A 13,976-nucleotide genomic window follows, 5' to 3' on the forward strand; every position below is an offset into this window, starting at 1 on the left:
AGAAGGTCATGTTGTGGACCTAAGGAGGTGTGAGAGATATCTTTAAGTGGCGGAGGTTGGTGGTTTAATTGGCAAAGGTAATTGTGCAGGACGTCTTGTATGTCATTTTCAATCACAGCTATATGTGGTGCAGTGAACCATTCATATACCTGATCTTGAGTCCAAAAGAGATGGGTGTCTGGATGTTGGAAGTATGGCCTGTGAATAATAAAAACTGATGTGAACATTTGTGCTTCAGGGGCAGGCATACGGTCAAGGTTGTAAATTTCGGACAGTTGTTGCAGTTTCATTCTCCACCATGGGATGGGGGAGAACCATTCAAGTAGGGTCCAGGTAAGGGAGGTGGCGTTATCTGGATTAAGGAGGTGGTCCAGAGTGGGAGAAATGGGGAGGACTAACTTGGTTGCGTAAAGGACTGTTAGGCACCAGATGTACCATAACACGTCTTCAGTGGTGTCTCTGGTCGGATCAAGGGTTAAACCTGTAAGGAACAGATTTTCTGGGTGGAAAGTGGAAAAAGGAAAAGGGTCGGTGACAAGGTAGGCTTTCATGAAAAAGCGAAAGAGAGCTTTTCTTGCAAATTCTTGGATATCAAAAACAGAAGAGAAGGTTTTGTTGAAGGGAAAAGTTTTCTTGGTGAGAGCTTCTGGGGGTAGTGAGGTAGCCATGGAGATAATTGGAAAATGGTAGGTGGTGGAAAACAGGGTGAGAGGGTCTTGTGGTTTAGAGAGTCTGGAGAGCATATCAGGGATGAGGTTCTGGGATCCCTTTATATGCTTGACTGAAAAGTCATATTTGGAAAACCAATCTTTTAATCTGAGTAACATTTTTTCGGGAACAGTTTTACCTTTGAAATGAAAGATATTGGGGAAGGCTGAGCTGTCCATTCGGATGAGAAAATGGTGTCCAATCAGATGATACTCAAACTTTTTGATGCCATTCTTTACCGCTAAGATTTCTTTAAACACGCTATGGTAGTGCTTCTGTGTTTCAGAAAAATGTCCACTAGCGTAAGCGATAAAGTGTTCCTTGTCATTGAGTTCTTCGAGGAGGATGGCACCCCATGATTCATCACTTGCGTCTGTCTGTAATATGCGCTTGCCATCAGTAAGCAACTTTAAAGGAGGCGGATTTTGCGCAATCTGCTTGAGAGTAGTGACAGCACGTGTGTGGTCAGCATTCCACTCTGGGGGCTGCTTTTTCAATAAAGCTGAGAGATGATGAGTGTGATGGTCCACATGTGGGAGGAAATCACGGATGTAATTGATAATGCCGAGAAACTGTTGGATTTGCCTTTTGGAAAGTTGCTGATCTGGAAAGTGAAGCAATTCTTGGGCAATGTGCTTTCCTGGCTGGTAGTGTCCATCTTTAATGATCATACCAAGGAATTCAATATTATCTGTAGCAATGGTGCTTTTCTTGGCCGATAACATGATTCCATGACTTTGGATAATATCATAGAATTGGGACAATAGGTTGCGATGTTCTTCATGCGATCCTGAAAAAAGCAAAATATCGTCAATGTAAATCAATGCATGATGCAAAATGGGCTGGAAGATTTGGACCATGGATTTTTGGAAAATGGAGGGGGCAGTTTTGAGGCCAAAGGGTAGGACGGTCCATTGGAAATGGGCATTGGGAATACAAAAAGCGGTTTTGTAACGTTCGGAGGGTTCAATGCCTAGTTGCCAAAAACCAGATTTTAAATCAAATTTTGAAAAGATCTGGGCATTTTTAAGAAAAGTAAACATGCTTTGTCTGCGGGGTAATGGAAACTTGTCATCTTGTAAAAACATGTTTAGGGGCTGATAATCAATGACTAGGCGTTTCTTTCCTCGGACAATTTCAGAATGTTTTTCAACATAAAAGGCTTGGCAAGCCCATTGGGAACTTGTGGGCTCAATTAAACCTTGGGCTAACAATTGTGAACATTCTTGTTGGGCTAGGAGTAAGTCAGAAGGACTCATTCCTGGATGGGTAGCTTTAGTTGGGTTAATGTCTTCATTGAGTTTGAAGGGTAACTTAATGAAGAAAGACTTATTTTTCCACAATGGATTTGGATGGGTGAACTCAGAATGGGACTCTGGACAGAAACTCAAAAGTTTGGTTGAAATATCCTGGTAAGACTGGGGAGTTTCAGACAAATTGTAGAGTTTCAGAATGTTTGTGAATGGTTTGAACATGGACTTGACTCGGATTCCAGTGGGAATGATTTGGAGGTGTTTGATTTGGTGAAGGATGTCAAATCCTAATAAGATATCCTTATTAGGAAGAGTGGAACCAATAACCTTGGTCCAAATGACACAGTTTGGGAAGATTTGAATACCAATGGATTTTTTGGTAATCAAAGAGGTGGTGAAGAGTTTGCCATTGACAGCTTTGAAATGTTCTTCAGACTGGGTCCAATATTCTGGTGGAAGAATATGGGGGTTCAACATGCTTCGTTGGGCACCAGTATCTATAAGACCAATTGCTGGAATGGGCCTTTGGAATTTTGAGGGCAAGATCTGGAGTTTGATGGATGGGATAGGAATTGTAGTATCAAGGGAGAGTAACTGTTGGTGGAAAATCACTTGAGACTGGTCACTATCTGAGTCAGAGGGATTTTGTAGTGCGAACACTGTTTCATCGTTGGGTTCATCTTGTTCAGAGAAATAGAATTCCAATTCATCTTTGGCAGGAGAGTAGTCTGTGGTTGCTTGAAGATGTTCAACCAACCGGATGGCCTTTTCTCTTTTGTTGGGACAATCTTTGGCATAATGGCCTTTTCTCTTGCAGATGAAACATCTGCTTGAGTGCTTTCGTTTGAATTCTCTGGAGGAGGAAGATTTCTTTCTGAAGAACCGGTAGGGCTTTCGGGATCTGCGAGGTTTGGATGAAAAGTCTGGAGTTTTGAATTTCCGAAAATGCCGTTTTTTCTTTGAACTGCAATCGCAATCCTTTTTCTTGTGGCATTTGATCTGTAAATAAGGCTTTTTGCAAGCACTGCGGAAAGGTTCTTTGTCTTTCAACAGTTCTTTGAAAAACTGTTTTTGCTCGCAAAGTTTGTCAAGGCAGGTTTTGGCAAGCTGGAAGATTTTGCCAAGGGAGATGTTGTCTAGGGAAAGATTGGATGCTGTAAGTTGTCTCTGGATGTCAGGTTGGAGTTCTTCGGGGAGGGAAGCCAGAAAGACATGCTTTAATGTCGGCTCATTGAATCCATTAAGCTTATAGAACAGCAGGGACATTCGCTTATAATGGAAGTCAAGATCCTTAGCATTGAGGGAGCAGCATTTCATGTTGAGGTAGTCTCGTCTGGCAGCTTCAAAGACTGCAGAAGGGTCGCCAAGGAATTGATCATGAAGTACAGCAAGAGCACTTGAAACTTCTGGAAGGTCAACAAACTGTAACTGGCGATATTGTCCTAACGAATCAAACCAATCTCTTAGAGCACCCGTAAAACGAGTAGCAAATTCTCTAAGGACTGATTGAGTTGTTGCTCCTGGTCTTAGCATCTGTAGATCAATCCAGGCAGACATTTCATTGAGTCGGTCACGCCATTTATGAGATGGAAGATCATCAAATGTGAACCATGGACCATTTGACGATTTTTGACTGGGTGGATTGGGCTGGGCCGGAGAAGGTTGGTTTGTGGCAGAAGATTCAGGCATTTCTTCTTCAACTTCGGAGGGAATATCAACATATGGTTCTGTATGAGAGGTTTGGCCTTGATCAGGTTGAGCCATCAGGATTTTGGTAATATCAGCATAGGACTTTTCAGAGTCACTGGTGGATGCTGAAGATTCTGTGTCAGTTTCGGTATGGCTATCTGAAACAGCTAGATTTGAATCAGAAGTTTGATCGTCGGTAGATGAATGGCTGACTGCGTGAGCAGTAAATTGGGTCATGGGTTCTTTATCTTTTGATTGGGCAGGGACTGATAAAGGAGCTGGTGGTGAGGTCGGTGTAAAAGTAGGAGATGGTTGGCCAGGGATGGTCAGAGAGGAAGGATGAAGAGGGGGAGGTCGAGGCTGCGGTCTAGGTTTGGGTTTAGGTTTAGGTGGCGGTGGCAAAGGATTGTCTCTGAAAAGAGTATGAGTCATGCCAAATAACTTGGAAGGGTCATATTGTTTAATAGGAGAGAGCATAGAGGCAAAAGGATGGTAAGTTGGACCGATAGAAGGAATAAGAGGTGAACTGGTGAAAAGGGTAGGTCTCTGTTTTTCAGATTCAATCTGAGCAAGTTCAGTTTTTAATCGCCTGATTTCCCTTTCTTTTTGGTCAAATTCAGGACCATTGTATCTGTGGGCTAGCATGGCTCGTAACTCTGAATCGAGTTGGCCAATTCTGGACTGGAGATTTTGGTGGATCTGCTGCATCTGTGCAGAGATGGAGTCAACCTTTGTCTCAAGCTGTTCAGTTCGTAAACTGATTTTCTCAACTTTGGAATTGATATTGACCAAAGTATCATTCTGTGCTCTAGCATTTTGGGTTTGCCAGTTGAGGACTGATTCAAAAGGTTTGGGAGGTTCTAGGTGGCCAGTGGAGGTAATAGGTGAAGGGATAAAGGGTTTGGACACAACATTTCGTTGAGAATCTGTATGGGGTTCCAAAGGAGGAAAGGAAGAAGAGTAATCTGAAGAAGTAGAGGAAAACATCATACAAGCCAGTGGTTGGACGATAGGTGTTGGGTGTGAGAGTGGTGATGGAATCTCAGATTTGCAATGTTTGGCAATCCATGTGAGTTCTTTTCGGTAGATGGGTAATGGAGCCGGTGGAGGTGGAGGATCTGATGGTGGTTTAGGGTCACAGTGGTGACATGGGACAGGAGGTTTTTTCTTTTTGGGTTTCTTTTTCCTTGTGGTTGCGTAATCATCGTCTTCTTCCCAATCATCCCAGCAGGGACAATTTGGGTCACACATGCCGGAACCAGGGGCATCCCATAGGAAATGGCCATTGTGTTTGGCTGGATAAACAGGGTAGCCTTGAGAATTAAACCCTGTAATGGGCAGATCTTCCTGCGCTGTCTGAACAGCTGTGATCATTGAAGAATAGGTAAAGGAGAGCCTAGGAGGCTCTTGTGGAGCACTGGGAGGTGGTTTAAAAGTCATTCTGACTGTTCCATCATGTCGTCTTTCAAACATGCCTTCAGAGGTCTGAATTGGAGCTGTATTGTTGTGGAACTGTTCATAGTTGGAGATCCATTCAAGAGGCATAAGCTTGATGAGCTCATGACGGGGAATTTGTCGGGGAATCTGGATGATTGTCGGGATCTGGTCAGATTCTGCTAACACCATGAGGGTGTCAGAGTGGTGTTCTGGAGCGGGTAGATCTAAGGCATGATTTTGAAGCCTGTAGACCAGTTGGTGATGTAAAGTGGCAATTTTTGCAGAAGAAATTTGTTCAGCACCTTGAATCTGAACTTGGACTTTCAAGGTTGTGGGCAAATTTGGATCTTGGAGAGAAAGATTGAAATTGGGATAGAAAGTGAGTAAAACACTTCCTGCATGAAGGGTTGTGAGAACAGTACCGATAACAGCATCTGGGTACTGTTTAAACCGGGTATCAAGCATAGCAAGTCGAGCGGTAACCGGTAATCCTTTTCTCCCATGAAGGGTAAGGATTAATCTGATGCCGCCAAGGTGGAGATGAGTATAACCTTCTCGTTTCCAGTTGGAGAGCAACTCGGAGGGAATCTCCAGAGTGACATATTGCTCAGCAGAGGTGGCTTGAAGAGCACACTGATCCAGGCGGGAAGACTGGATGTATTCTTTAGGGTGAGGGCGTCTGGTAGAGATAAGGGTGCGGATACTGCGGGTAAAGGAGCTAGGTCGTTTATACAACTGATAAGGGCTGAGGAGAGGGTAAGAAGATTCACTGATTTGGGCGGATTCAGGGATGTAGGAGTATTCTACAAGATTTTCAATTTTATTAGTAGTATGAGAAGTGCAAGATTTCGGTAAAGAAAGAGTGGAAGAAAGAGTAACAGGAGGTGAAGAGGAAGTGGATGCCATGAAGGAGAAGTTCTCTCTGCGCCTGAAGTTCTAGAGATCAAAATAGAAAAAGCCTTAAATTATACCATTTTGGGCAAGAAATCGTGAATTTAGAAAACATGAAATTTTCAAGGATGGGTATGGCTCTGGTTCCGGCATGTGTGACCCAAATTGTCCCTGCTGGGATGATTGGGAAGAAGACGATGATTACGCAACATCTTTATTCATCCACTCAAATAAATGCTGACCAAGCTTTCACAAGAAAAAGTAACATCTTTAGTGAAGTAATTTACAGTTCCTTATCATCTTCGTGTGAGTCTATCAGTATGATCCAAAAACATAATAAATCTTGTTAGATCCTGTTTATTGATGTTTAAATGTTGATCATTGTGAAATGTAGAAATGATGACGTGAAGTTTCTTTGGTCCTCAATTAGTGAGATCTTGTTTGATGTTGTTTTCTGAAATGAACTGCCAAATGGAAGTTTTTTTTTTCTTGGGTGCATTTGATGGCTCTTTTCTCCTGATTTTAAGCATGCGCCTGCTTGGAATGGGAAGGAATAGGCTTCAGAGTTGTTATATATGTTGACATGCTCTGGTCATTACAAGTATGTTCAAATTGGAAATTAGAATGAGATATTTATCGATGCTTTTTGAGAGATCTGCATTCTATGCACCATAGCATGATTAATGAAAATGGGTTTAAGGACTGGAAAGATCTGTGGCGGCCCTAGCTTGCAGGAAGGATTTCAATGGTTAATTCTCCCAGAGAGGTTATTGGTACAGTTTTCAAACGACATTGATTAGCAAGTTGCTACTGGGAGGATTGCCGTTCAGTAGAATCTGGCATTACTGGGAAACCAGGTACTCTTAAAGAAACGATATCTGACCAATGCATATTATTACCTGACAGCTGATTTTGTTTGTAAAGTCTGCCTTTTCATACATATGAATGCATATGTTAGTGTTTTCTTCTCCTTTTAATACACATGAATGCATATGTTAGTGTTGTCTTCTCCTTTCCATAAATATGAATGCAAATATTGTTCTTTTCTGAGATGGATGCAATAAATGCTTTTTCTTCTAAATTTAGCTGAAGGAATGTGAGATTCTATCTCATTAAATTAACAAAAACCCAAAACAATGAAAACCCATATTAATGTGATGTGGATAAATTGGCAACATTTGGCTTGTTTCCTCAACGTGAATTAGCAAGCAATAGAGACTAAAAAAGTGGAGTGATAATAACAAGTCATTGTCGCTTGATGAATGCATTTTTAAGCAAAAATAGGTTTGTAACTGAACAAATTTTTCTGGCATGCCAATTTCAAAAAATTAAATCATGTGATTATTAGCTGTAATGAAGGGGATAGTAGGTGCAATCAGGTCGATCCAGGAAAGTTCAACAAAGTTCTGGTATGGCGTAGTGAAATTGGTTTGTGCAACTCAAGAGTCTTTCAGGTGAACGATGATGGGTTTTGATTTATAAATGTTATAAATCTACTGTGAATAGTAATCTAGTAGAATCCTCTATAAGTTCTAGTTATTGAAATTATCTACTTTGTCCAGTTTGAGTTAAGGGCAAATGTAATATGAAAAATAGTTGTCGCATCTTTTAGGTTACCTAACATTTGATCAATCCTATTATGAGGGCTTCAAGATGTCTAACAATATGTAGAATGCCCATGCTCCTACCCATTTTTTATCTTATACAATAATTTGTTTTAGATGCTAATATCTTTGTCGATACGAGTATCAATATTACAATATCTGCGTTTTTTGGGTTTTACATAGGTTCGACTGTTTGACAGTACACACTATCTGAGGCATTTGGAATTAGAGATGTATGGGTTGCTGTTGGGTGGAGTAGTGATGTTCTTCCTGCTGTCAAACGAATGTCTAATGTTGCAGTTGTTGTTCCCAAGTCTGGTGCTAGCTTATGGGCTGATCTTTGGGTATACCCATGCCTGCCATTCTACTTCGATATTCACATTGTTATCTCCTTCATATTAGTGATCAGTAAACACGATAATGTGACTAATGAGTTCGTATTCTCTTTATAGGCAATCCCTGCTGCCTCAAGACTTCACAAAACAAATTGGAGGGCGAGTCAGTGGTCCATCTCCATTGATCCATCAATGGATAGAATTCTGCTACCTTTCAAGCAAGAGGTTATCCCGGGCACATCTCCCTCTGCCCTTGAAACTACTCTGGTTAAGTTGCCTGAAGAACTTCTGAAGGGTAAACCAAGTCTGGGTACTGACTTAATTGCTGGAGTACCCCCGGCTGAAATTCTGGCCAGATGTGAGTTTTTGGAGCCATTATCTGAAGCTACTTTTGTCAAATTATGAGTGGCTGGTTGCTAATCTGCAAAAACCTGCTCCTGTCTTGATGAAACGGCTGCAACATTACTTGTCATCATTAATCCAAAGCTTTCTAGCAAAAGCTACATTGAAAAGTTAATGGCACTGCATGCCAGTGATTATAATGCTGTCAGGGCAATTGGGTCAGGGCAATTAGGTCAGAGCAAAACTTCATTAGGAAAAGAGGCTTCAGCTATACGTTAAATATTACAGGATGTACTGAGATGGCTGAAGTTCTTGAGGTTTTACGAGAAACGAAAGATGATTCTTTGTTTGAACAAAGTTGTTGCCAATCTTGCAGAGTTCGAGAAGAAAGATCACGGAGCGAATGCCACCGATTTCCTCATCATTGTAGCCTCCATAGTTGAAGTTTCCTCATTTGAAGCTGTTTATGCATAAGCTTTTTCCCTGCTCAAGTACAGGAAACTGAAGAATTAACCAGACATGATATGCTGAAAGAGGGAAGTTTTCTTCCTTGAATGTGGCCTTGTGATTTGCAGTGAAGTAATAGGATGATCACTAGCAAGAACCCTGTCAAGGTAGATTTTATGATGTCAACATATTATTAAGCATTTGTCACTTTAGCTCTTTCGCAATGATACATTCATAACATGAAATTAATTATATGATCCTGATTAATCAATTCATTTTCATGAGTTTTAACCTAGTTAAAACTAAGTACAATCATCGTTAACAAATACTGAAATTGGGTAAATATGATCTCGACATTGAAGAATTTGAAAACCCAACCCACAGAGGAAATTACCTACTGCATGGAGATGGAGATGGTCACTTGCGATTTCAATGCGCAAGGTGTGCCCCCGAAACAAGGGAAAAGATTAACGTATCCTCCAGTGAATGAAAACGGCTGGACTAATTCTGATAATAGTTTATTAAATGACAAATCATTGTTGTTGGGTGTTGGTTATATACGTCATTACCACTTCAAGTAGAAGATGAAGGTTGTGCAGGTGATTTCAGAAATAAAATACATTCTGAGAGATGATGGTCTACTATTGCATGCCCCCCAGATTTAAGAATCTTTTGATTGGAGCATTTGGCAACGATTCGACAAATTCTAGATTCAACCTCCTCCACCAAGGGATTCCAACTGAGTTATCAATTATCGTAGCAGTTCTATTAACTAAAATTAGCACATATAATAAAAGAAAAAAACAACAAATACACAGTGAAGTTGAATTGAAAATGAAGTTGAAAGTTGCCGCCCATAGCTGCTGACTAATAATAAAACGAGACAAATTAATTATCCTCAGACCTCTATGTATATGTTATCATAACTTTACTTTCCCTAGCCTGTTATATTCACTTAACACTTGATGCCTAAACCATTAAAACCAAATGACCATAGGGGTATTTACTGTATGTAAAAACAAACAAAAACACGTTAAAAATTTTAAAAAATTAATAATCACACTCTAAATTTACCACTCAACTCTAAAGAATAGCCATACTCTAAAACAATTTACAACCTTTGACGGAGTAGCTATAAGGAAAATCCTTTTCTCAGTAGATTGGCATTGCCCGAGAGTTGCAAGGAAAACAGACGCCTGCAACTGTGCCGGAAGATTCAACTAGCACTGAAAAATATCATAATTTAATTGATATGGACAAATCATCTTATGTAATTGTGATGTCGGGAAGCATTAGTGATCTATATGTGAAGTATTATTGGCGACATTGGTGGTTTTATCTTGTTAAAATGGGGATGGCTTATAGTTACTATTTTATTGTAAACAATCTTATTTAATTAACATATAATTTAAAATCATTATGTAAATCAATCTATTAATTTTCATGATATTTAACTGGGTTAAAACTAAGTGCAATCAATAAATCTCGTTTCCTTTAAAAAACTGCTACGCTTTGATTTTAGTGCTTAATATTTATTAAACTCTTATACAGGGATTTTGAAATCAAACTCGTAACTACAGATTATCTAATTGCGAGTTGCTGTCCATAGCTACTGATTTGTAGTGATTATCTAAGTGACTGAGGTGACAACAATTTTTTTTTTTTTAAATTTTCAATAGCACAATGTGGAATTCAATAATTAAATTCTCCTATTTAATTTTTTTCAAGTTAAATTATTAATTACTTAAACTTTGTTTTAAGTTTTTAATTTTACATGTTTATGCAGAATTGGATTCTTGAGCGTGTTGGACACGACCAACAATGAAATTGACAGGAAACAAACATTAAAACATGTGGACTCCGGTAGCTGCCCTACAAATCCAATAATGAAATTGGATTCTCAGGACCCTCCAATGAAGTTCTAGCCCCGTTGACTCCATCGACTAAAGTTCTGTAAAATAAAAAAAAAGTACATAGAATTCTACCAAATGCAAAATGCATGGAATTTAATTTTTGGCCGTGTGGACCAAAATATAATTTAACGAAAAAGGAAAAAAATAGTAAGATTTTTAGAATGTGTGGATAGTGATCCATATTTTACCGAAACAACTTGTCTCAAACATCAAGATGATTGATATATTTTTTTTAATAATATCAACTTTCATATCTTTCTACCCCCAGAGCACATGCTCACATTCAAGTCTATATTGCTAATTTGAAAAAGAAAATTAAATCAAATCAACACCAAAGCAATGAAAAGTAAAGCTTTTGAATTTTAACTCCAGCTGGCAAACGTATTTAGCGTTTTCAAATTCTTCCCATTGCATATCTTTTTCCTCCATCAATGCAATATTAAGTACCTTTTCTTTATCATATTCTTTTCTTTGCATTTCTTCTTCCTCCGTCAATGCAATATTTGAACAATTAGGAAAGAGCTTAAGAACATAAAAAATCTCCTAGGTTAATATGGTACAACAAATTTAAATTCTCAATTATAATACATAATAATTAAACTAATAATTATTTATTTACTTATTTTAGTAATTTCACCTAAGAATAATATTGTCATTAGAAAAAATTTAATAAGTGGAGTGGTTTTATACAAAATCAACTGCATACAGTAATAAGTGAGTATACATTTTAATTCTCGGGACCCTTCAATGAATTTCTAGCCCTGTTGACCCACCGGTTATGGCTAAAGGTCTGTAAAACAAGTAAATAGAATTTTCACAAAGTGCAAACCTTGTCGAATTTAATTTTTGACCGTGTGGATCAAAATGTAAATTAAAGAAAAAGACAAAACAAAAAAGAGGTAAAATTTCCAAAACGTGTGAAAGATGACTCATGATTTATTAAAACAACTTGCCTCGAATATCAAGACGATTCATTTTTTTTTAATTCTTTTTGAAAGAATATCAACTCCCATATTTTTCCACTCGCAGAACATGTTCACATTCAAGTCTAACTTGCTAATTTGGAAAAGGAAATCAAATCAAATCAATACCAAAGCAATGAAAAGTAAAACTTTTGGATTCTAACTCCAGCTAGCAAACGTTTGAATTCTATAATTAAATTCTTCTGCTTCATTTGTTTTAAGTTAAATTATTAATTACTTAAACTCTGTTTTAAGTCTCTAATTTTATGTGTTGGCGTCTATGCAGAATTGGATTCTTGAGTGACTTGGACATGACCACAATGAAATTGATGGCAAACAAACATTAAAACGTGTGGACTCCGATAGCTGCCGTGCAACTCCACAATAATAATAATTGAGTACGCACCTTAGATTCTCGGGACCCCTTCAATGAATTTCCAGCCCCGTTGACTCCACCAGCTAAAGCTAAAGTTTTGTAATAGAAAAAAGGTCAATAGAATTTCTAGAAAATGCAAAACTTGTGGAATTTAATTTTTGGCCTTGTGGACCAAAATGTAAATTAAAGAAAAAGACAAAAAAGAAAAGGGGCAAGATTTATAAAACGTGTAGAAGGTGGTCCATGATTTATTGGAATAACCTGCCTCGAATATTATAATGATTGATTTTTTTTTTATTTTTTTAAATAATATCAATTCCCATATCTTTCCACTCCTTGAAAATGCTCACATTCAAGTCAAATTAAATCGACACCAAAACAATGAAAATTGAAAAGTAAAACTTTTGAATTCTAACTCTAGCTGGCAAACGTATTCAGTATTTTTAAATTCTTCGAATCGCTTATCTTCTTCCTCCATCAATGCAATATCAAGTATTTTTTTTCTTTTTCGTAATCTTTTCTTTGCATTTCTTTTTGCTCCATTAATGTAATTTAACTTCTTTTTTTATTTGAACGGCTCGGAAAGAGTTGAAGAACATAAAAAAGCTCTTGGTTTTATACGGTAAAACAAATTTAACTTATAATTATTCAACTAACAATTATTTATTTACTTATTTTAGTAATTTCACCGAAGAATAATAATGTAATTACAAAATATCTAGTGCGTTGGATGGTTTTATACAAAATCAACTATATACACACATGCAGATGCAGATGCAAATAATATTTTTAAATAAGAAAATTGTGTATTGAGATGAATAAGATGTTGCTATGATTTTATTTTAGGAAAGCTTGGTGGTGGGAACGACATGAAGTTGCGAGTTGCTGCACACAGTTCTGAGTAATAATAAAACAAGACAAATTAATTAAACTCAGGCCTTGACGTATATGTTATCTTAACTTTACTCACCCTCGTTTGATGATATTCATTCTTGGAGCTAAGGGCGCATGTAATATTTGTAATTGTATTAAGTATATATAAATGTGATTTTCAAAATCAAGTTCTAAAAAGCTACCTCTTCCCTATTTTTCAAAATCTGTTGTAGGATAGATTGATTTTTTAAAAGTAATTTTTAAAAAATTTTACCAAACACCAAAACCAGCTTTTAACTTTTCAAAATCACTTTTGAACTTTCAAAAAGAAATCTCAAACGAACCATTACTCTTGTTGTCTTGCTAATAATTTTAGTCTAATTTTAGTTCTACTGCTACCACTACTCAAGGTAAGCGAACGTTATAGATGTGGCAAAATCAATAATTAAATTCATAAATGTTAACATATATGTTTCCATAATATTGATTTTGATGATAACAAACAAGATTAAGAATGATTAATCTTTTAAGCTCAAATTATTTAATATTCTTTTTAAATAAATCATTATTTTTACATTATAAAGGTTTTATATTTAATGGAAAAATGATTTTATGAAATTGATTGTTTTTATTCTTTTTAAATAAATCATTATTTTCACATTATAAATGTTTCATATTTAATGGAAAAATGATTTTATGAAATTGGTTGTTTTTCAAAGTTTATGGTTTAATTGAAAGAATTTTGAAAACTTTGAAATAAACAAGTATTGCTTGAAATTTTGGAGAATGACTTATTTGAAAAGTGTCATAGCATTTTGGGCTATACCATAATTTCATAAAGTTTTGGGATTAACAAAGCATTACTTAGAAATTCTGAAATTGGACCTATGTGCAAAGTTTCATGACATTTTGGGCCGTAATATAGTTTTATAAAGTTTTGAGATCAAACTATAAATTTGGAAAATACTTTCACTGTAGTAATCACTGTAGCAAACGGCTAACCGTTTATTTAAAACGGCTAACCGATAATTTCCAGAAAGTATGTTATGCAAAGTATTGTTAAAATGATGATTCTGGAAAATAACGGTGAACCGTTTACTGAAAACGGTTAACCGATTATTTCCAGATTGCTAACCTTGAACCGTT

General features: G+C 37.3%; 1 protein-coding gene across 1 annotated transcript; it reads left to right on the forward strand.

Moving 5' to 3' along the window:
- The first annotated feature begins 7,737 nt into the window (after positions 1–7,737).
- LOC112097940 lies at positions 7,738–8,322 on the forward strand. Its single transcript, XM_024183534.1, has 2 exons — positions 7,738–7,926; positions 8,035–8,322. The coding sequence occupies exons 1-2, from the start codon at positions 7,867–7,869 to the stop codon at positions 8,320–8,322; spliced, it is 348 nt and encodes a 115-aa protein (XP_024039302.1). The 5' UTR covers positions 7,738–7,866.
- Positions 8,323–13,976: the final 5,654 nt, after the last annotated feature.

Source organism: Citrus clementina, unplaced genomic scaffold (assembly GCF_000493195.1).
Source record: "Citrus clementina cultivar Clemenules unplaced genomic scaffold, Citrus_clementina_v1.0 scaffold_5, whole genome shotgun sequence".
NCBI classification, from domain to species: Eukaryota; Viridiplantae; Streptophyta; class Magnoliopsida; order Sapindales; family Rutaceae; genus Citrus; species Citrus x clementina.